The following is a 25,147-nucleotide window of genomic DNA, read 5'->3' as shown; positions in this document are numbered from 1 at the left end:
AAATGGTAACTAATACTTTTATTAGTAATAATAATAATAACTATCATTTTAGTCCTAATAACAATGATAATTCTATAATTTTAATCATACTATTTTTAAATGATATTGATAAGGATAATAATAATAATAATAACAATGATAATTATAATACATTAACAATAACAATAATCTTTACATTCATAATCATAATAATAATAATGTTGTTAATGATAATAATAATTCTAAAATAACACTTTTATTACTAATGTTATTAATGATAATAAGCTTAATATTAACAATGCTAATAATTAATAAATGTTACTAATTCTTAATATTAATGAAAATAATAATAAATTTTATTATTTTCATATTTATAATAATAATAATCATAATCGTAATAATGATATTCATAATACTTAATATTAATAATAATAATATTAATAATAATAATACCAATACTTAATAACAATAATTATAATTATGATATATGTAATAATAACAATATAATTAATAATAATAGAAAATAGCAAATTATACCCCTTAAATCTTTGAATAAAAAGAAATGTTGCGTCCGAGAATCGAACCCGCGACCTCACCAAAACCCGCAAACACCCTTAACCAACTGAGCTACTGTCCATTTCCTGATTAAATTCCATACCCAAATATATTTCAACGGTTTTCTGTTGCTCATCCTCTCTTTCCTTTTAATCGTGTTAAAACCCAATTCGAAATCAAAATCACGATTTGCAAACTCAGTTTAGAACTTTCAATCAATATATAACATCATATATCAATCCTAGACTTAATTGTAAACGAATAAATGAAAATATATATATATATATATATATATATATATATATATATATATATATATATATATATATATATATATATATATATATATATATATATAAAACTGCTGTATAGCGACGGTACCACAACAAAATAAAATAAAATTTGATTTTGATTTCAAGGAAGTTTTAGACAAAAGTTTAAACACGAACTAAGTTCTAAATCTTTTATGTAATCTTTCTGGTTCGTCAATTTAATCCGAAACACCAAAACAAGTTTTAATTTCGTGATGAACAATTATGTTGACTTTTTGAAAAAATAGCTTTGACTCCAAAATTTAAAATCAAACGAAAGAATTAAAGCTTTAAAACTTACAGATAGTTCATATTGCTGATTCCTAACGCGATTGTATTGTTGGATTTTGAAAATTAGTTCAAATTTGGTTTATGGTAAAATTTCTTGGAGTACAGGGCAGTTCCTCGACTTCTTTTGGGTTTTTAAAACCAGTTTGCAATAATAATAATAATTAGCATTATGCACTAATGATATAGAGGATGATAATCGATTGGTTAATTGCAGCAGACAGGGTGATATCAATTTATGTTTGTTAGTGAGATTTTAGGAGACAGGATATCACAAGTATTACCTAATATCATAGAAAAAGAAAGAAGAGAAAAAAAATAGAGAAACAGGTAAAAGTGTGTACCAGATTTGATGGATATATATATCTGTATGTTTCTCAAATAAATAGACAGAATAAACAGAAGGGTAGCGATGATACAGACTGTGATGACCCGAAAATTTCTGACCAAATTTAAACTTAATCTTTGTATGATTAACATTTCCGATACGATAAACAAAGTCTGTAATATTGAGTCACGACAGTTTTGGAACTATATTCATATAATCAATTATTCTTTGACTGTTCCCTATGATTCACGAACAATATATATATAACTTAATGTGCATATATATATATGATTTCAAGTTATTTAGTAAACGATAGTAACATTCGTTTGTTAATTCGATTGATATTTAGATAAGTGAACTAAAACGTTTAAAATAAACAAGTAAAACACTAATTTGCTACAGTGTTTTCAAATTGCCACATTACTCAAAATGCTACAGTGTTTTCGAAAATCACTATTTGCTACAGTGAAATTGACTTTGCTACAGTGAATTGCTACAGTAAAAATTGACTTTGCTACAGTAAAACACTATTTTAAAATGTATTTTAACAAATAGCGAGACGATAATTTATAGAAGTAAATGAACAAAACACTCAAATGTATAAGTTATAATTTGAGTGATATAATTTAGGGATAATTTAGGGCTATATTTTGACAAATGTATGTGACACGAAACGTAAAATGCAAGTTTTCTCAGCGTACAAAAGGACATTTAAAAAACCGGAACCGGGACATAAGTTGAGTGATGACGTACGACTTATCGGAACTAAAATTACAAATCAACTATGCATGTGAATTTAATATAATATATAATTAATTATTTAAATTATATATATTATATATTTATTTATTCATGTCGACAAACAAAAAACAAAAGAAATGTGAGCTGTAATTGGAGGCCATGCGATCGCATGGCCATATAGAAGAAACCCCATGCGATCGCATGGGGATAGATTTCAGCTCTGATTGCTATAAATTGCTCGTTTTGCTCGATGATAATCACACACAAACACACACACAGATATTTATTTTTACTCCGTATTTATTTATTATTATTATTATTATTATTATTAATAATAAGATTATTATTAATCTTATTATTTTTATTATTAGTATTATTATTTTTGCGATACAAAAATAAAAATGTACCTAAAATATTACGACGGAGTGCTGTCCAAGTAACTTTCAAAATGGTTTCCAAGCGAGCTAGAGCTAAGGAAATTATGGGTTATTGCCAAGGAAATTATGGGTAATGTTCGGGGGTATTTTTGTGAATCAAACCTCGTGTTTATCATCTCCGATGCGTCTACGTGCTTTCCTACAATATTGTATATCAATATTAAACAGTGAGTTTCATATGATCCCTTTTACTCAATATATTTTTGGGCTGAGAATACATGCGCTGTTTTATAAAATGAATACAAAAACTAAAACTGATTTGAGTGAGTTTCATAAGATCCCTTTTTACTCTCTATATTTTTGGGCTGAGAATACATGCAAATGCTTTATTAACTGATTTACAATATTTATATGCGTGAGTTTCATTTGCTCCCTTTTTAATTGCTTTTGCAATATATATTTTTGGGCTGAGAATACATGCACTTTATTTTAAACGCAATGGATACAAGTACATACTAAATTCTACACTGAGTTTGAACCGAAAATCCCTTAGCTTTGGTAACTAGTAACTGCCAGTTATAAGAACTGGTGGGCGCGAGTAGTAGTATATGGATCCATAGGGCTTGATATCCCCGTCCGAGCTAGAGCACTAGCCTTTTAACGGACGTATGCTATTTGAGAAGCGTACACGTTGGTTTGCGTGTATTATTAAGATGATTATACAAAGGGTATAAAATATATATACGTTAAGTTTAGTTACCAGGGTGCTCAATCTTGTAGAATATTTTGATAAACGTTTCTGGATGAAACAACTGAAATCTTGTGATCCACCTTTATATACAGATTATACGAAACATTAAAACTATGAACTCACCAACCTTTGTGTTGACACTTGATAGCATGTTTATTCTCAGGTTTCCTAGAAGTCTTCCGCTGTTTGCTTATATGTTAGACAAGCTATGTGCATGGAGTCATACATGGCATATTTTTCAAGGAAACGTTGCATTCACCAAATCATCACCATGTATCTTATTTTGACTGCATTGTCAACGGAAGTACTATTGTAAACTATTATTTACAGTGATTGTATATATGTAGAAATTATCAGATGTCGAAAACCTTTGATTTAAATATTCATTATGGTGTGCCTTTTTAAAAGAATGCAATGTTTACAAAACATATCATATAGAGGTCAAATACCTCGCAATGAAATCAATGAATGACGTATTGTCCATATGGATTTGGAGCGATCGTCACACAGACTTAATCAGTAAACAGATAATCCTATATACCTGTATTTACTTTATACGTATATATACTGTATTTATATATATATATATTTTTTATACACGTATTTATCAATATATATTTAACTGAAATTAATATTTTTTTATGTATTTATGTATTTTCGATTTATATATAATCATATATATCTGCTTATAATTCCTAAGTTTCATAATTAACAAATATATATTAATACTAATAATAATATTATTAACAATTAATAATATTACTAAAAGTAATATTATTGATAAATAGACTAATTAACATAACAGTACGATAATACAAAGTTTAATAAATTTTATTTAAAATGATAATAATGATACAACTTACGTATATCAAATTTTTTTATGTATCCATAATATTGGTAATACAAATATAAAAATTGTTACTATCATTAATAATGAAAATAATAATAATGATACTGATGTATCATTTATATTTTTAGCTTGTAATTACTTTTAAATATTACATATTAATAATTTTTAATATATAGATTCATAATAATATAATAGAAACTTTTTCATTCTATTTATTATTCTATATTATAAATTCCTAATGATTAAAGTATACTTTATTAATTCAAAATATTATATAAATATATATACTTATGATTATATTCATATATACATATTTATTTACAAACAAGTGTTCGTGAATCGTCGGTACAGTCAAAGGGGTAAATGAATATATGTAAACTATTCCAAAACTTTGAAACACGGTTTAACAGACTTTGCTCATCATGTCGAGATCATATAAAGATTAAAGTTTAAATTTGGTCGGAAATTTCCGGGTCGTCACAATCTCTAACAGAAGCCTTTCAAAAATCACAACTACAATTTCTTCACCAGGTTTGCTTCGTACTCAATTTGATTTGAGCTTTTCCTGGCTGAAAGAATTTCTTAACTTCTGTTATGCTTGCAAACCTTGATTAGTACACAACTGAAGTTTGGTTTATGATGTGAGAGATCCGTTCAATAACGGTAGTCACGGAGCATACTAATCAAAACCTTAGTGAGATTGATACAGAGCTTTCGTGCTGATAACGTGTTGTAATTTAGTAGTATATAACTACCTTTAGTGGCCTATTTTCAATTATGTGAAAGAAGAAAGAAGAGAGTAAATCCTTATTGAAGAATGGTGTACATACTGATTACAATCGATAACACATTTATAGTACAATAATTCACTGTGCAATTAGGTGGAACAGTAATATCCGTAATCCACCAAATTTGTTGATTCACCAAATTTTACTTTATCAAAAGTAAAATTGTCGGCCACCACATTATGATTTATAACAAATTAAAATATATGAAAGCGTTTATGGAGTATTTTTTTTTTAAAGAAAAGTATTTAAAATCACTAACGTAAACTCACCACTCAATGAATTTTCACGCACACATGCACTTTTTGACGAAATTGAACCGCATTACATGAACCCGATCCTTAAACCATCTCAATGGGCAGGCGAAGCATACCGAAATCTTGAATTACGGGCCGGTAAAACCTCTCGCGATCACTCCATAATCGGGTAAATACCTTGAAATGTTTTAAGAGGGGGAACTCGAACTTGAGACCTCTCACCTCTATTCAACACACAAGGTGTTGGGCGTACCACTACATAACAGGAGCGGCTACACAGTGAGATACCCGACAATCTGATTGATAGATTATACGGTCTATTTGCGATAGGCATAGCTATTGATTCTAAACTCAATTACAACTCAATACATATCACATCTACAAACCAATTGATAATACTAACACGTGAAATTACAATTGAGATACCCTTGCCCAACTTTCTAGAAACGAAAACTCAACGTCATTGAAGACCCAAAAGCAACCAAGAACCGACTGTATCCAAACAACATTAGAGATAGCAAAACGCATTCGAGTACGGAGTACATTTAACAATCCATATAGTTGTAAAAAATGCTCGTATTAATTAACAATTAACAATAAATATAATTATATTTAAATCAAATAAGACTTTTATATTGTTATATTATATTACCAACCAAATGTCTAGCAAAATTATACTAACAACCAATTTTATAAATTTGCGGCGAATAACATTTTTATAATAGTTCAAACACTCGAAGCTTTTTTCATAGTGTTAAAACTTGAAAGATCAAATACGAAATTAGGAAAAACAATCGATTCTCATTCCTTGAATTTCATGTTTACCTTGTTTGACGGTTTGATTCAAGACCCGATAGTCATGGGTTCATGCAAAAGCATATAACCACCAAATAAATCAAGCAAATTATTTTCCTGTTGAATTTTGATATATAAAGTGTAAGTGTACAAGAATACCCAAACAAGATTTGAGCACGAATGATAATTACTTGACAACAACCACTACATTAGTTTGGTTAGAGTCAAAATTTTAATCCAACACTATCGTTTTTAAATTCACTTAATAATTATACATAATTGATTAGTTTAATTTTAATTATTAATAAGTTACAAAATAAGCAATAAAATGTTACATAGGAGAGTATGCTAGTACTTCTGTACATAATATAACTATAATATAACGTTTTTTATTCACTCTGTATCTAAGCAGCGAGCTTCTAGCTTCATCATGTAATGTTGTTTCCATGCATGTTCTTCCCTATATCACACTCGGGCTAGCTATAAACCATTGTGAGTTGCACCGAAATTTGCCATTATAACTGAACGTTAGTACAATAAAAGAATAATTCATCTTTTATAAACTTTTTAATTTTCGTGATTACTGATACTCCTTATTTAACTTTTGAATGTGAATCTGGTTGAGTGGCTTTCAAAGAATATTGCAAGTCCCATTCTCAGTGTCAGAACTTGAACCAGACTACCAGATAGGGCAGTTTGCCCAAACCTAATAAATTTTTTATTGACATGGGGTAAACACTAATAAAAACCTTATTTTTTAGTAAAATGTTTTTTAGTGTAAGTTTTTTTTTTTTTTTTTTGAAATCCATAAGGGGCGGGTGCTCATACCGGTCTCTACAATATTCCACCCCTGCCCATACTAAAACTTACCACAGGTTCAAGTCCCATACCAAAAGTTGGTGCAGGTTCAAGTCCTGCTTCTTACATATCTTTTTAACCATCCCAAGATAACCCAGAGGTTGGGGGCCTGAGATCCTCCCAACAGGTCTCGGGTTTACAAACCTCACACCGGAAACATATCTTGCAGGGTTTAACTTTTGGTTTGGGTTGACGACAACTGCAATATTGGATTTCTTGAAATCATTCAATTTTTAAAAAGACGATGACTTTCATTAAAATTCTGTAAATCAATCATCTTATGAACACTCTGATGAAGGCTTCGACCTTACTTGGAGCCCATGAAAGTATTTAGTTAACTGTGTAAAGGGAAGTATTTGAATTAAAAATCGTTACTTGAGGACCAGGTGTGATATAGTGAGGTTGAAATGAACGTATATACAGCTAGAAGATTTAAATGAAACCAATTGCAACATCACATACTTGATGATCTATAAACTTAGTATTTCAGTGTTTATCATAACTATCTACAGCTTGCAATTTTGTGCAAACCTACCAACCACAAATGGAATAGTTCTATTTGATTATGGTTTACTGAATAAAAAACGAACTTCAATTATTTGTGACGATTCTACAAGATCTAGAAAACAGACTTACCTCTGGTGTAAAACTAGCGAGCAACACGTTTTTGAGATAAAACTTGTGTTGTTGCTACTGAAGGTGATGAGCCCAATGGGATCAAGGCGCGTGTTTTCAGTGACCCGTAGGCTCGTGTCGTGGGTCTGTGAATAATAGTTGGTTTTCCTGTTGTTGGCTTTTGGCGTTTCGTACTGCTTCTGATAGGAACAAGCTCTTGTGGGCCCAACGGGCTCTCAGGTTGTTGGCACGTTTGTTTCTTTTTCAGTAGTTCCCACAGCAACTTCTCGTCTTTACTTTGATTCTCTTGTGGTGCTAATAACTGGATCATAAACCAACAGTAATTGTATATTTGTAATGTGGATTAATTGATAAGCAGACTTGACTTCATGATTAATATGCGGAAGTATAACTTACTTTGTTCCTGTTGTAAGGACCAGTAGACTCCTTTTTGTCATTGATGTAGTGATCCAAGTATTGTCTCATTTTCTTGATTTTTTCTTCTGATTCTTTCATCATGCTCAAAGCTTCAAGCTTTCTTTCCTCTGCTAATTTAACTTTTTTTCTTGCTTGTTCCAATTCTACCCTTCCATCTCTTGCCACTACTTTCATATCCTCCAATGCACCCAATAAGCGAGGGCATGTGCCAGCTGTCACTTCAATCTTGAAGCTTTTTACATAATCAATCATTGGTTTACACATCTGTTCAGCTAAATCGTTGACTAGATTATCCACCCCTGCCTCGACTGAGCATAAAACTTCACAGACATGATCATATATAGCTTTCAGAAGTTTTAGTGTGATATTAAAGGCGTGTCCATCATGACTTGGTTGTTGAACGACGGATATATACGTGACAGCTTTTTGCACAAATGTGTGGATGTGGTCCTTGTGTTTATCTATGGTATGAAACATGCTTTTCTGGCTAGAATTAACACAACTCTCAACTTGTTTAAGAAGCTGCACTAGTTGCACAAGCTGCAATTTTTGTTTATGAATGAGCTCATTGCCTGCCATAATAGCCTTACTTGTGTAGTCTTCCTGCATGTTTCCAGGCACAAGAATCCATATACTGAGAACGTATGATGATAAACTACTTGTTGCCTTCAGAAATACATGTTATGATGTTAAAATGGAGATGGGACTTCATCTTAAAATCTATCAGTGGAGAAGAGGCAATGGCAAACATGTCATATATGCATTCCAAAATTTCTGTTACCCAAACAAAAAATCAGATAAAAGCAGAACTAAAATCAATATATATTACTTACACTTCATCTAATCCCTATAATGCAGAATTTTAGATTCTAGAATGTCACATTTCTTTCTTCTGGTCAACTCTTAAGCTAAAATGGCATATCCTGACATATATTTCTGTATCAATATAATTTGTATATTCTCTAATCCACAAAAACTCATTCTATTTTGTCTTCCTTGATACATGAAACAAGTACTTGCTTAGGACTTCCAGCTATTTCCAGTAATTGCAGTATGTTTTGTCGGATGAATTCCAGGTTCATAAAAGTGATGTATATGTTTATAAACTTCACGAGAATATCTGTAAACTCAATAACCTACAATAAAGTGCTAACCTGTCGCCTGCAGACTTTCAAAGACTATTCTTCTATGTTTAAGTGGCAAAAATAGAGGTTTAATGCATATGAAGGACAAAAATTGGTGCAAATGTTGCATAGTTCACTTCTTCACTGAGGTATTTCACCTAACATTATATGAATACTTTACAAAACAAATCTCTTTTGTCAAGTTGTACACTTCACTACGAATACCATAATCCCCAACGTCATACACAAACTAAGATTCTATCACCTTCAGAAATAATGTATTAAACTTAATAATAACAGAACATACAGATGAATAATCACAGCGTCCTACTTACCTGCATCGGTCATATTTGACTATAACAGATTAGGAAAGTAACAAACGAGAATTTCACACATCAGCATATATCAATCTTATCTTCAAACAGGGCACAGAGGTGATCAGAGTTAAGTAGTAAAAGTAAATGCACCTCCAACCTACGCATATTGCATTCCCTATCAGAAGTTGACATCGACTCACACACGCCCACTCCAGCCATATCTTCGCATTCACCCTATTTAATCCCACAAATAACATAATAAAATTAGCATAAGAATTCTTCAATCTTTGCATCAATAATAGGCGAAAAACAATCGCAGATGTCCATAAATCCAGATTGCTGCACCTAGGTAGATCTAGGTTATATCATACAAAATGAACTATATGACTTATAACTATGCAAGTATACAAGGCATCATATGAAACGCATATACACAATAGTGTTATTTACGTTGCTTGAATATGTAATAAACAGATTACATCCACACAATGTTAATAATTACTCCAATATAAATACGCAAAACACAATCACAGAGCTCTACTAATCCTAATTGCAGCAATTTCAAAAAACCTAGGTTGACTCTAACAAAATGAACTGTAAACACATACACGGAATGCTTTTAATTACATTACCTGATCATCTGAACCGATTTTCATGAAAAATGTGCTTGATCGTCCTTGTTCCGCCATTTCATTGCTTTTTAAACCTACAAGTTTCATCAATGGAACTGCAAGCGAACTGAATACATCTTCAGCCTACAAAAATTAGAAGATAAAATGTTATGTATGTATAATTATTTTTTGCTGAATTAATTAGGTTTTAGGAAGTAAACTTACCTCGACCAAACCGAGTTTAATCTGAGATTTGAGGTGATGGAATGAGATTTTGAGTTGATCGTGATTAGATATAATTTGTGAGAGCTTCGATTGAAGGTTCGCCATTGATGGAGATCGTGGAGGTATTCGAGTTGATCTGGAACGAAGATATGTTTGTTGAGTCATTTCGCTCTATCGTTGTGGCGGTAAAATGGCGATGAAATTCATGAAATATTTGTATTTATTGACGGTGATTGACCGTTTGGACACAAACTTTACACTCCTACGGAGTATTTCGGAGTCGGAGAGGAATGAAATCCAACGGAAAGATGCTAATTTTTTTCTTCCAAGTTTTTCTACACATACCGCTTCATGCTTAAAGTTGTAAGATATGCATTATGTATTTATGTATGTATTTGTACTTTGTTAATATAACTAACTTAAATAACTAGCACATTAATTCAAATGTATCAATTTATAATGCTTAACTTATTTTATTAAGTATAGACTTTAGGGTTAAAAAAGATTTCCCGAATTTTGTCTGAGAAGAAATACAATGTAAAGAAAGTTTTCACTGTTTAGACTATTCGGAAAGGCGATTAATCGTTATGTATATGTACTTTGTTAATAATTAACTTAGATAACTACCACATTAATTCAAATGTATCAAATTTTAATGCTTAACTTATTTTATTAAGTAGACTTTAGGGTTAAAAAAAATCCCGAATTTTGTCTAAGAAGAGAAGAAAGACAATGAAAACAAGGTTTTCTCTGTTCGAGCTATTCGGGAGGGCGAGTAATCGAACCTCATATTCTGATGTATGCAGCCTAGCAAGATTACTCGATACCTCTTGCAATGAACTCAGAACCCTAACCAGTTGGTTATTTTGTGATGGTTGATGAAAAAGAACAACTTATTTTAATTTTAATTTTTGTTCCAATTTTTCCTTGCAAATTAGAAACATTTCTTTCTTTCCCTTTAATTCCTTGTCTTATCCTTTCTTTCTTGATAAAATTCGAAAACATAGTCTTACTTTTCTTTTCTATTTTAGAGTTTGAATTTAAAAAGCACAAAAAGGAAAGGAAAAGAAAAGAGAGTAGAAGTGTATTAACCTTTTATATGCAAATCATTTTGAACGAACATGATCCAAAGTTAGCATATTAAAATATATAGTTGTTTGATAAGTATTATACATATGATTTAAAGAGTATATTAAAGGATATTGAGGCGCTAAATGGTCAACAAGTATTTCAATGGTATTTCAATTATGAAGGATATTAATATAGCATCAATTATCATTCAAACGTGACAAATAAACGTTGAATACTGAACGATTCAACGTTCACGATCGAATTACTTTTTGGTTAAGAGTCAACCAAACACACCCTTGAGGCTTGAGTATACTTGTTATCTTATTTACTATGCTTTGTGCATGCTTTAAATATCTGTTGTGCTATACTAACAAGTTCAAAATAAGCTTAAAGGCTAAACCTGCTGACCGAGATCAGGTTCAACTGAACCTGAACTCATTTAGAGCCACGTTGAAGAGAACGGCTTTTTTATATATAAAATTTAAAACTATTGAATGTTACAAAGTGTAGCTATACATGTAGGTATTGTAACACAACTATTCTTGAAGAACAAAGGAACCTTCTATCCCCTTACCAATAGAAAGAGGGAAATTCAACGGGGATAACATATCAACAGAAGTCGATGCAGGTTCAGGTGCAGGCTTGAATTCGTATGGACCATTCTTCACTCCCCAAACCTGCAATGCAATAGATTAGATGTTGCAGTCAAAACATTATTGAAGTTCTTTAAAGTAAGCTCAAGTGTTCTACAACATTCTAGATTGTTTCAAACTCAGTATTAAATATGTAAAAGAAATAATAAATAATAAAAAGAAATATAAAACTAACTTGTTTTCCTTCTTCATCATAACCCCTATCCCACGTATGGACCTCGTTATTCTTCAAGACTGCCAGTTCTGAGGTACAATATGACGCGCCATTCTGCCAGGGATAACATTTAAACATGATCATAAAACAAATAACGAAAGGTTTAGTTAATAACTTGACAGAACTAGAGGTGATAGTTTCGACCCTTTCACTTATGAATGGGTAGATTTGTGTAACATATTAACAAGCATGGAGTAAAACATAAGACATAGCTAATAAGGAAACAACTTGAAGATTTTAAAGCCACCAAAAGTGCAACTTAAATCCATAAAACTTCTAACTTACACAAATTATTATATTAAAAATAGGATTCTCTTTGAAACAATATAGTTTTTGTAATCATGCTTGGTACACCAACTGTTTATAATCAATTCAAACTTTTTGTAACCCGTACGTTTCAACCTGATCAAAAGAACGCTTGTTGAGACCCATTACCCAAGCAGTCGTTTCAGGCCATTTTTCCACTCTAGATAGAATGTGCTTAATGAGGAAACATAAAGGGGAATATGGTTATATACCCATGAATTAGGGAATCCATCAGGTGGTGTTGAACCCTCATATAAGCACCGTTTCCCTCTTTCACAACGGTTGAGATATATGGTGGTTAGATGTTCCGCTACATCCTACATATTTAGTAACACAATAAGCTTTAAAACATATACTTGAATATTTCTACTTATTCATTATCTCATTATTCTACAAAGCAGCTATATTTTGACTACTAACAAGACTAAAATGAGAACAAAACCAAAAACACAGTGTTCTTGACAACTATCAGAGATCTTATATCCCCTTCTTTTAGTAAAACTTCAACTTAACAACCAAACGTCAGCAACACATGTTTTAGGGTATTGCTTCTTTGTCAAATAAAATTCCTTATTATTTCTTTATATTAGACAAAGTGTAAGTCAAACATTCAATTTTTTTTTGGAAAAAATAGAAAGAGTCCCACTGTCCAAACGAAAAAAGAAACCTTTACTATAATACAAACCCAACCCATAGGATTTATCTCTTAAAATGAAACTAAATGTCCACAAATAAGTTCTAGAATTTAAGTATATCTGTTTGATTTAAAAATAGGAAAACAACAAAATCAAATGTGTGGGAGCTGAATGTTACCCCAATTACTTCTTCAGGTTGTGGACGTTGATCCCTAGGACGATCGCAGAAGTTCTTGTACTCCTCTGCATCCCGAATGGCATAAGTACTCATCTGCACATGTTGTAGATAGTTGATGTAGTTAGGTTTGATATGGTAAAACAAGAGATTTTGCTACAATTGCAACCATGCTAAAATTTCAAATTCTTCTCCACTTTGCACAAAAGGAAGATGGGCATTTTGAAATGTAAGATTGTTGCAATTTCGGTACATGACTGAAAATCTATGTATAAATGGATAAGAGGAAAATGGATATATTGCATACCTCAACATCACATTTCATCTCCTTTGGGCAAGGTTTCACCATACAAAATCTCTGCAACGCGGCAACTGTCAGAAATAATCGACAGAAGTATTTTGTATAGAAGATGAAAACATTAGATGCAAAATACAGATAGTATTTTATTACTGTTATTCGTATAGACGCTAAAAATGTGCTCATGTTACAATAATGATAAAATAAAGAAAGAAGCCAGGGGTCTACAACAAAAATTAGTAGATTACCATGTTAACCTATTGGTCCTTAACAAACATGCGTAAAGAAATGCAACGCTAAACATACAGAACGGAATGAAGATTAAATACAGCTAAAACACTATATACTGTAAATTTGTTTGCTATAACAAGTATTCAATTAGCCAAATTGCTTAGCTTTATTGATAAACTGGAAAGCGCTATATATAGCGATACAAAGCATAACAGAAAAGGAAATAACTTGGGTAAGATCCATATTAATCGGATCATAGCTAACAAACCGGAATACAAAAACAAAAACAACTAACGTCTATTATTTCCTATAGAATTGGTCAAAACCATGACTCTTTATTATTTAACATTCCTTCCCTTGAACTTGTTGTCCAAAAACAACTAGTTCAAATCTGATGCAGCCATCATACCCATCTCTTCGCGTAATTTCTGAAAACTCACAAGCTTCAACGCCTTTGTCATAATATCTGCCAACTGTTCCTTTGATTTGCAAAATTCCAACCGCACCAAACCTTCTTTAATAAGATCTCGAATAAAGTGGTATCTAACTCGTATATGCTTCGTTCTCCCATGAAAGACTGAATTTTTACTTAGCTTGATCGTAGACGTATTATCACACATTATAACTGTGCACTCCTCTTGATCTTGCCCAATTTCTGCTAATATTTTCTTCATCCACATAGCTTGACATACACAACTAACCGCAGCTACATATTCTGCCTCCGTAGAAGATAGCGTGACTATAGGCTGTTTCTTCGATGCCCAAGTTACTGCACTACCTCCTAACATAAACACGTAGCCCGAAGTACTTCTACTATCCATGGCATCTCCTGCATAATCACTATCCGTGTATCCCACTAACTCACGATTACCATTTCTTTTGTAGAATATACCATAATCATGTGTTGCTTTTATATAACGAAAAATCCTTTTTGCCATTGAATAATGCATTTGTGTTGGACATGAGGAAAAACGACTAACCAGACTTACCACAAACATAATATCTGGTCGCGTAGCCGAAAGATACATAAGACTACCCACCATTTGCTTGAATTGTGTTGCATCTACCTTGAGCCCATTTTCGTCTTTATCAGCTTTAAACCCAACTGTGATAGGATTATTGACCCCATTACTAATGTTCATTCCAAACCTTTCTAATATTTCAGTGGCATACTTTCTTTGACAAATAAATATCCCATCTTCTCGTTGCAACACTTCTATTCCCAAAAAGAACTTCATTAACCCCATATCTGTCATTTCAAACTCCATCTTCATTGACCTTTTAAATTCATCAAGCATCCTTTCATTGTTACCCGTAAACAATAAGTCATCAACATAAATACTCACGATCACAAAATTAGCTCCTTCTCTTTTAATAAAAAGTGTTTGCTCACTTGGACTCGAAACAAAATTCTCTTTATTGAAATACGATTCAATTCGACTAAACCATGCCCTTGGAGCTTGTTTTAAACCATACAAAGCCTTCTTTAACTTATAGACCTTGTGTTCACTTCCCTTTCTTTCATACCCCTTTGGTTGTTCCACATAAACATCTTCCTTGAGTTCGCCATGTAGAAAGGCAGATTTTACATCCAATTGATGTATTTTCCACCCATACGAGGCTGCTAAAGCAATGATCATTCGAACCGTATCGAGTCTAGCCACCGGAGCGAATATTTCCGTATAATCAACCCCATATTCTTGAGAATAACCTTTTACAACCAAGCGTGCCTTGTATTTGTCAATATTACCTGATTCATTAAGTTTAGTTTTGTACACCCATTTAGACCCAATTCTTTTAGCATCACTTGGTAAATCAACTAAGACCCATGTATCATTCTTTTCGATAGCTTTAATCTCCTCATCCATTGCCATTCTCCAATTCTTATGTTTACTTGCTTCTTCATAACTCGTGGGATCGGATGAGATCATGAACGTCAAGTTAGCCTCATCGTCTTCGGATAAACCTTCTCTCATGAATGTGAAGTTAGCCTCATCGTCTTCGGATAAACCTTCTCCAGATACAAAATCATGAGACCATACGGGTGGATGCCTTTCTCTCTGACTTCTACCTTCCCTTAACGTTGCATTCTCTCCTTGTACATTCTGATCATCATTGGTTTGCTCATTTTCATCATGAGCTTCTTGAGTTTCTGTTACATCTTCGATTTCACAACTTTCACCCCAATCCAAGTCCATTACTTGACTTGATTTAAAACTTTCGTCCCATTCCCAAGAAATATCTTCATCAAAGATCACATCCCGACTAATTATGATCTTCTTTGCAATTGGATCATACATTCGGTACCCCTTTGATTCATCACTAAAACCGAGCAAAACACATTTAACACTTTTATTTTCGAGCTTAGTTCTTTTTACATCTGGCACATGCACATGCCCAATACACCCAAACACTCTAAAGTGTTCAACATTCGGTTTTATTCTACTCCAGGCTTCTTCAGGAGTTACATTCTTTACTGCTAGAGTAGGAGAACGATTTAGTATGTGATTAACCCACTTGACAGCTTCTGGCCAAAACATTTTTGGTACATTCTTTTCAATCATAACCGATCTCACCAAATTCATAATCGTCCTATTTTTCCGTTCAGCCACACCGTTTTGCTGAGGGGTGTAGGCTGTGGTTAGTTGTCGCTTTATGCCATGTTCTTCACAAAACTGATTGAACTCGATTGAGTTGAATTCTCCTCCTCTGTCCGTTCTTAAACACTTAATTTTCATACCCGTTTCATTTTCAACCTTCGTCTTGAATATTTTAAATTGGGAGAATGCTTCTTATTTTTCTGTAAGAAAATAGACCCAACTTTTCCTTGAAAAATCATCAATGATACAAAATACATACCTTTTGTTGTTGTTCGAGGCAGGTGTGATGGGACCACACAAATCGGCATGTAACTGTTGCAGCTTCTCTTCGGCCCTCCATGAGCTTTGTTTCGGTATAGGGTTTCTGTGTTGTTTGCCTTTCATACATGACTCACAATTTACTTCATCTTCAACAACATCGGGCAGACCATGTACCATTTTTCTTTGGTGCAAAGTTTTTAACCCTTTGTAGCTCAAATGTCCATAGCGATGGTGCCATAATTTTGAGGTATTAGAAGTTGCTACCTTCAAACATTTCTCATTGCTAGAATCAACAGGCAACTTATACATTCGATTACTAGACATTTCAACACTAGCAATTTTGCCTCGTAGCTCATGATAAATAGTACACATATTGTCTCTAAATAAGATAGCTAAACCCTTTTCTTGAAGCTGCCCAATGCTTAGCAAATTATTCTTTAATTCGGGTACTAAGTATACTTCAGTTATCTCATAACCAAAACCATTGACAAGTAGTTTAACCGAGCCCTTCCCATGCACTTTCAATCTGTACCCGTTTCCCAATTTAACAGTATGTTTGAAAGTATTATCAATATTAGTAAACATACCATAGTTTCCACACATGTGGTTGGAACAACCCGAGTCTAAAAACCATTCGTTGCTGTTGGGATGATTTTGGATCTTCTCATATGTCATTAATAACATATAATCTTCTTCGGTGAAATTGGCTTCGTTGTTCCATTTGGGGCATTCATATTGAAAATGCCCCAAACCGTGACACTTATAGCATTCAATCGTGGATTTGTCAAAACTAGAACGACCTCTTCCTCGTCCTCTACCACGATATGAACTTCTTCCTCTACCCCTTCCTCGCATTCCAGAATTATCATCTATCTTCAACACATGGTCTTCACCTTCATTGGTAATTCTCTTGAACTTTTGCTCATGCACAACTAATGAGCTTTGTAGCTCATCTATTGTCATAGTGTCTGTGTCTTGCGCTTCTTCTATAGACACGACAATGTAGGTGAACTTCTCAGTTAATGTGCGCATTATCTTCTCAACAATCTTTGTGTCTGACATATTTTCTCCATTACTCCTCATTTTATTTGCCACCGACATCACCCTTGCAAAGTATTCCGTGATACTTTCGTCGTTTTTCATTGCTAATACTTCAAATTCTCGACGTAAAGAATTCAACAATGACTTCTTCACTTTAGTGTTACCACCGAATTTGGATTTCATGGACTCCCACACCACTTTGGAATTCTTTCGATCCAATATTTGCTCAAACACTTCTCTGTCTAATGCTTGAAACAGAATGTGTTTAACTTGATGGTCTTTGATTCGATTGCTATCGAGCAGTTTTTGTTGAGCATCATTCAACGTGATACCTGGTCTCGGTTCCCCTACTCCTTGTTCGATTATATACCACAAGCCTTTCGCTCTAATTAAATTCTCCATTAATTCTGCCCAGTGATCATAATGACCTTCGAACTTAGGAATTTGAATCAGACTTTTATCGTCAGCCATTCGATCGTGCTTGTAGTAATCTCTTTCTCACAGTGATTGGCTCTTGATACCAATTGTAAATTTGTTTGCTATAACAAGTATTCAATTAGCCAAATTGCTTAGCTTTATTGATAAACTGGAAAGCGCTATATATAGCGATACAAAGCATAACAGAAAAGGAAATAACTTGGGTAAGATCCATATTAATCGGATCATAGCTAACAAACCGGAATACAAAAACAAAAAACAACTAACGTCTATTATTTCCTATAGAATTGGTCAAAACCATGACTCTTTATTATTTAACATATACAAGCAGTACCTGTCTAAACGGCTTATGAGGAGTTCTCCAAAACGCCTGAAAGATATAATAACAACCAAAATAATACTCAAATATTGTAAAGCATCAATGAATATGCCAAAACTGTTAAATGCAAATGCTGTAACTGGTGCGTAGAATACTAACTTGCTCAAAATATAGAACTTTCGATCCATCCACCATATCTGCAGCAGGGCAAGAAAGCCATCTAACATATTCCAATAAACAACTCCACATCATTAATAACGTTCCAACCTTTCTCATTTCAAACTCGATACAGATTTCAGAGGTGTTACTAATCCAATTGAGCACAATATACATATACATAGTTACGTATATATCAACACAATGCACAAGTGCACAACTAAAACCCTAAAAAGGAGAGTCAAACCTGAGTAATACCTCAAATTAAAGAAATTATCAGGATCTCTAGATGCTTGTTCCTTAGAAAACTGCAAAATTAGGTACAAAATGAACAAAAACTGAAACTATAAATCAATGATAATACACAAGCATAAGTATAACATCACTCACCTTTTCGCCAGCAATAGATTGAGAAACGATGCGAGCATGGTCCCAACGAGTTGTTGACTTGGTCAATCTTTTAATTAAAATCACACCTCCGATTATAACCAGTGTTTTGATAACTAATCCTCGAGCTCTGCTCCACCCATTCGGTGGTCCCATACACACACTCCGTGTACGTCTGTGTATGTATGAGTGTGTGTATATGTATTATGTATTATGTATATATGTGTAGTGAGATTAGGGTTTTGGATTAGGAGGTGGAAAGTAAAAGATGAAGAAAAAAAAGGGGATGAAGTCCGGTGTGAGGGCCTGTTTTTTAGGGTTGGTTCGGATCGGGTTACTTTTGGAACATTGGAGAACAACTTTCCATAATCATCTCCACCACTCTATTACTTAGTAACTCCCACTAGCTCGATAACTTTTATCGGTTACCAAATTTATACCGAGTTCCCAGCACCCTCAATGATCTTAGAAAGCTCAAGTTCCGGAACTTACAAATTGATCACCCTCGAAGAAAACCGCTCATTTGTTGAAACATCAACCAAAACCGAGCAACCATCGAACGAGTTCTATCCGACATCCTTCGACAATCAATTTCCTTAGTGACTAGGAACTTTAATCCGCCGGCATATTCCGAATCACTGGAATATTAACAAAACACCATTGGTCATCCCGTTTTTAAACCCGTAAGCAACAAACTTCCCTGATACTCCCACTATCGACTATCAACCCGATGCATCTTGTCCAGTGGCGGAGCCAGAAAATATTTTCACCGGGGAAGTATTTTTTTTTTTAAAACGTAGGGATTTTTTTTTGCAAAATATGGAGGTTTTTTGGGCAAAATATGGGGGTTTTGGGCAAAATATATAGTTTTTTGAGCAAAATTATGAAGTTTTTTGAGCAAAATACGAAGATTTTTGGGCAAAATTTTAAGGGTTTGAGGCAAAAAAAAATTCCACAGTGGGAAAAATCGAAAACTTTGCGCTAAAAATTGGAAATCCACTGAGGGCGGCCGCCCCACCCTGCCCCTTCTTTGGTCCGCTCCTGATCTTGTCCGTTACAACACCGCCCAAATATGAGTTAAAGCACACCCTACTGAGCTCCTATAACAAACCCACATCTTCGAAAACATAGCTCGTATCGCTTGAAGATACCGAGACAAAACCATCTCGCGCTAGCGTCATCAAACCCGAAAAAGTTCACTTTGAAAACTGCCCACATTCGAAAAATCATATTTCAAGATCCAACGGTCAGATCACCCTCAGATTTTTACCAAGTGTAGATCAGTCAGTCTTCTATCCACACCAAAAAATCAAGTCGATCCAAGGGTTAACGAATCCGCAATGAATTTTTTTCTACAGCAGCTCCTGGAACTCCTAATTTGAAGATTCAATCATTCTTTCGCACGGGATCGCTGAAATGTCCCGTTCATATCGATTATAAATGTTTCATATTAATTGATTTCGTTGTGAGGTTTTGACCTCTATATGAGACGTTTTTCAAAGACTGCATTCGATTTTAAAAACAAACCATAACCTTTATTTTATCGATAAAGGTTTAAAAGCATAACGTAGATTATCAAGTAATGATAATCTAAAATATAACGTTTTACATACGACCATTACATAATGGTTTACAATAATATTACACGTCGATTTAAATCTCCGAATGCAGTTTTTAAACAATATGTTACAAGCATGCTGACTTCAATTCTTGTCCTTAATTTAGCATGCAACAGTGGAAGCTCTTAATAATCACCTGAGAATAAACATGCTTAAAACGTCAACAAAAAATGTTGGTGAGTTATAGGTTTAACCTATATTTATCAAATCGTAATAATAGGTCACAAGATTTCATTCTTCATAAACAACCATCTGTATAAAAATCATTCATATGTTTGAACACCTGGTAACCGACATTAACAAAATGCATCTAGAATATCCCCAAAACAGAACCACTCGTCTGTAGAGAAAAAATCGAAGTACTAAAGCAGTTCAAATTCTCTGACTGAGGCTTGTCAAAGCCCGTAGATCTACCTTTAGGATTCGCGTCAATTAGTGGCAATTATAATAAACACTAATTCATGGGTTACCAAGTTCAACAAGGGCGATATCCGGTATAGCAATTCAACATAGAATATAGTTTCCATTACTTGTGCCTATTTTGTAAAAACATTTTATACAACTGCATGTATTCTCATCCCAAAAATATTAGATTTTAAAAGTGAGACTATAACTCACTTTCACAGATTTTCAAATCGTCGAAAATAAGACTTGGCCACGGGTTGATTCACAAACCTATAACAAAATATATACATATATCAAAGTTTGATAGAAATATATTCATATCATATTTTATTACGTTTTAATGATTTAAGTTGATAAGTTAGCAGTCCAACGTTAGTAGTCCACAATTAGTAGTCCACATTTAGTAATACATAAATCAATATATTTTCTCGAATCAATCCACGACCCAGTGTATACATGTCTCAGACTCGATCACAACTCAAAGTATATATATATTATTTTAGAATCAACCTCGACCCTTTATATGCTAACTCGAGCATTACCGCGATATAGAGTGCCTTACGGTTATTCCAAATAATATATATAGATGACGTCGATATGATATGTTAAAACATTATATACGTGTCGATGGTCTATCAAGACATGTATAATACAAGAAAGTTAGTTAAGTTATAGATAGTATGAATTTGTTACAAAATTTCACGTAGCTAAAACAAACAAATTTATCCAATCTTGTTTTATCCATAACTTCTTCGTTTTAAATCCGTTTTGAGTGAATCAAAGTGTTATGATTTCGTATCGAACTTAAGTTTATGAAACTAAATAGAAAAAGTGATGGTTTATAGTCGGAGTTACATGTTACAAGTCATTTTTGTAAGAGGTAGTCATTTCAGTCGAAAGAACGACGTCTAGATGACCATTTTGAAAAACATACTTCTACTTTGAGTTTAACTAAGATTTTTGGATATAGTTTCATGTTCATATGAAATATCATTTTCCCAGAAGAACAACTTTTAAATCAAAGTTTATCATAGTTTTTAATTGTCCAACCCAAACAGCCCCCGGTTTTACTACGACGGCCTATGTCCGATTTTACGGTGTTCATCGTGTTTCCAAGTTTTAATTCATTAAGTTAGTATATCATATAGATATAGAACATGTGTTTAGTTGATTTTAAAAGTTAAGTTAGAAGGATTAACTTTGTTTGCGAACAAGTTTAGAATTAACTAAACTATGTTCTAGTGATTACAAGTTATAATCTTCGAATAAGATAGTTTTATATATATGAATCAAATTGAAATGCCCCGTTCATATCGATTATAAACGATTCACAATAGTTGATTACATCGCAAGGTACTTGCCCTCTATATGATACATTTTACAAACATTGCATTCGTTTTTAAAAGACAAACTTTCATTACATCAAAAGTTGACGGCATGCATACCATTTCATAATATATCCAACTATAATTGACTTAATATTAATCTTGATGAACTTAACGACTCGAATGCAACGTCTTTTGAAATATGTCATGAATGACTCCAAGTAATATCTCTAAAATGAGCAAATGCACAGCGGAAGATTTCTTTCATACCTGATAATAAACATGCTTTCAAGTGTCAACCAAAAGGTTGGTGAGTTCATTAGTTTATCGTAATCAATCATTTCCATAATTTTAATAGACCACAAGATTTCCTTTATTCAATAATCATACACTCGCAAGTGTTTAAAAATCATTCATATGGATTGAACACCTGGTAACCGACATTAACATCATGCATATAGAATATCCCCAAAACAGAAATCCATCTGTATAATATAAACTCGAAGTACTAAAGCGTACCATTTTCCAGTATGGGGGGTGTTAGTACCCGTAGATCTACCTTTAGGATTCGCGTCAATTAGGGTGTCTGTTCCCTAATTCTTAGGCCACCAAGCTAAAGGGGTGATATTCGATTCGATAATCCAACCATAGAATGTAGTTTCGATTACTTGTGTCTATTACGTAAAGCTTTAATAAAAGCAGCGCATGTATTCTCAGTCCCAAAAATATATATTGCAAAAGCATTTAAAAAGAGAGCAAATGAAACTCACTCTACAATATTTTGTAGTAAAAAATATTCATACGACGATACTGAACAATGCAAGGTTGGCCTTGGATTCACGAACCTATATCATTTGTATATATATTAATACACATAATTGTAATCGAACAGTTATATTATTTTTAGTGATGTAATTTATATATATATAGTAGATTAATAAGTTTTGTTATGTATATTTTCATTTTATATATAGATATATTAATATAGTTAAGTTATGTATATTAAATATATATTTATATATATATATATATATATATATAATCTTTATTTTTATGCTTATAACTTTAATAAAAATGATACTTTTAATAAAAATGTTAATTTTAATAATAATAACTATAAAATAATAATTTTACTAATAATAATAATAATGGTACTGATATTTATATTAATACTATAATGATAATAATACTAATACTTATGATATTAATAATAATAATAATAATAACAATAAAAAAATATATAATCTTGCTAATCCTATTAATACTAATGATACTAATAATAATAATCATAATTTTTAATATTTAGTGTTAGTTTAGTAATAATAATAATAATAATAATAATAATAATAATAATAATAATAATCTTGCTAATCCTATTAATACTAATGATACTAATAATAATAATCATAATTTTTAATATTTAGTGTTAGTTTAGTAATAATAATAATAATAATAATAATAATAATAATAATAATAATAATAATAATAATAATAATAATAATAATAATAATAAATTGAAATACTACCTTTTAATGGTTAAATAAGCTTTCTAAAAAAAAAATCACCGCCTGGGATCGAACCTGGGACCCTTCGCTTAAACACTCATACTCTTAACCAACGCTCTGCATCATATCTTTATGAAATAATCCCTGATTAAAACCATATAAACCTTCTGTTCGTCAGTTCTTCTTCTTCCTCTTATTCTAAAAAAAAATGCCACAGTCCGGGCTCGAACCCGCGACCTTTAGCTCAATAAACACACCCTCAACCAATGGACCATTCATTTGTTTCTGTTTTAGCTTGTTTGATCATAAATATAATATGTTTAAACTGTACTTCATCCTTATCATCATTTTAATTATCATCATCAAATCATCCTAGTTATCAACATCTAAAATTCTAAATCCTAACGAAAGATCAAAGTTTCATCATCTTATTACTTCCTTTTTCATCATCAAAGTATAATTATCAACATATCTTCTTTTTCGTGACACCGTTCATAATATCACCATCTTCACTATTATTTGAATCATCATCGTCATCTATATCATCGAGTACCATCACCATAATCATCTCTTATCATCATTCATTATCATCATATATCCGTCCCCATCAATTATCGTTAACAACTTCTCGGCCTAACCTAATTATTAATAAGTTAAAAGGCTTGTTTTATTTAATTCTTACAAATATAAAAGAAATTGGGTGGGTTTCTTTGTCTTTCCCTTCGGTCCACCACGAAACAGAAAACAAAAATTCAACAACATCCAAAAATGTAGGCCATGATGCAAATCACTTTTTAAATTCATTGGTCTGCATGTAATAGAATAGGTGGACTGTGGGTATTAATTAATTGGTAGTAAACTCAATATTGTGATTTAATAATTGTTTGGGAAAACAAACTACAAGTGAGGATGTTTGCTAGTGTTAATCGACAAAAGAAAATAAAAAGAATTACGTTACATGTAACGACCCGGAAATTTCCGACCAAATTTAAACTTAACCTTTATATGTTTCCGACACGATAAGCAGAATTTGTAATGTTGAATCTTAAAAAGTTTGGAACTACATTCATGTAATCAATTACCCTTTGACCGTGTTTGACGATTCACGAACAATTATGTGTATATAGATATGTATATATAATATATAATATTAACTGAAAACATTAACAAAGTATTAGATATATGATACTTTACATGAACATATTTGTTTCGATATATTTATCGACAGAATTAAGAGATAATATCAAATGATTGAATTATCAGATACATTATGATATGATTACGGGCCTATGTTATGAGGTCC

General features: G+C 32.4%; 2 protein-coding genes across 2 annotated transcripts; both read right to left on the bottom strand.

The window, feature by feature from the left end:
- Nucleotides 1–6,300: 6,300 nt before the first annotated feature.
- On the bottom strand, nucleotides 6,301–10,369 carry LOC139850516 (uncharacterized). The gene is made up of 6 exons (XM_071840087.1): nucleotides 10,206–10,369; nucleotides 10,002–10,124; nucleotides 9,520–9,603; nucleotides 7,908–8,531; nucleotides 7,512–7,812; nucleotides 6,301–6,497 (listed from the first exon to the last, which is right to left on the bottom strand). Exons 1-5 carry the CDS (start codon nucleotides 10,308–10,310, stop codon nucleotides 7,525–7,527), a joined length of 1,224 nt encoding a protein of 407 aa, XP_071696188.1. The 5' UTR covers nucleotides 10,311–10,369; the 3' UTR covers nucleotides 6,301–6,497; nucleotides 7,512–7,524.
- A 1,357-nt stretch (nucleotides 10,370–11,726) lies between these two features.
- On the bottom strand, nucleotides 11,727–19,191 carry LOC139848530 (chromophore lyase CRL, chloroplastic-like; the record flags this gene model as incomplete). The annotated part of the gene is made up of 9 exons (XM_071838258.1): nucleotides 11,727–11,953; nucleotides 12,105–12,197; nucleotides 12,662–12,766; nucleotides 13,263–13,355; nucleotides 13,567–13,617; nucleotides 18,463–18,498; nucleotides 18,607–18,667; nucleotides 18,862–18,911; nucleotides 18,994–19,191. Coding segments are annotated over 9 exons (828 nt in total), but the record flags the coding sequence as incomplete, so codon positions are not given.
- Between the last annotated feature and the right edge of the window lie 5,956 nt (nucleotides 19,192–25,147).

This window comes from Rutidosis leptorrhynchoides, chromosome 5 (genome assembly GCF_046630445.1).
Source record: "Rutidosis leptorrhynchoides isolate AG116_Rl617_1_P2 chromosome 5, CSIRO_AGI_Rlap_v1, whole genome shotgun sequence".
Taxonomy (NCBI): Eukaryota; Viridiplantae; Streptophyta; class Magnoliopsida; order Asterales; family Asteraceae; genus Rutidosis; species Rutidosis leptorrhynchoides.
The sequence above is the reverse complement of the archived record's forward strand: the minus strand, read 5'-3'. Positions and strand labels throughout refer to the sequence as shown.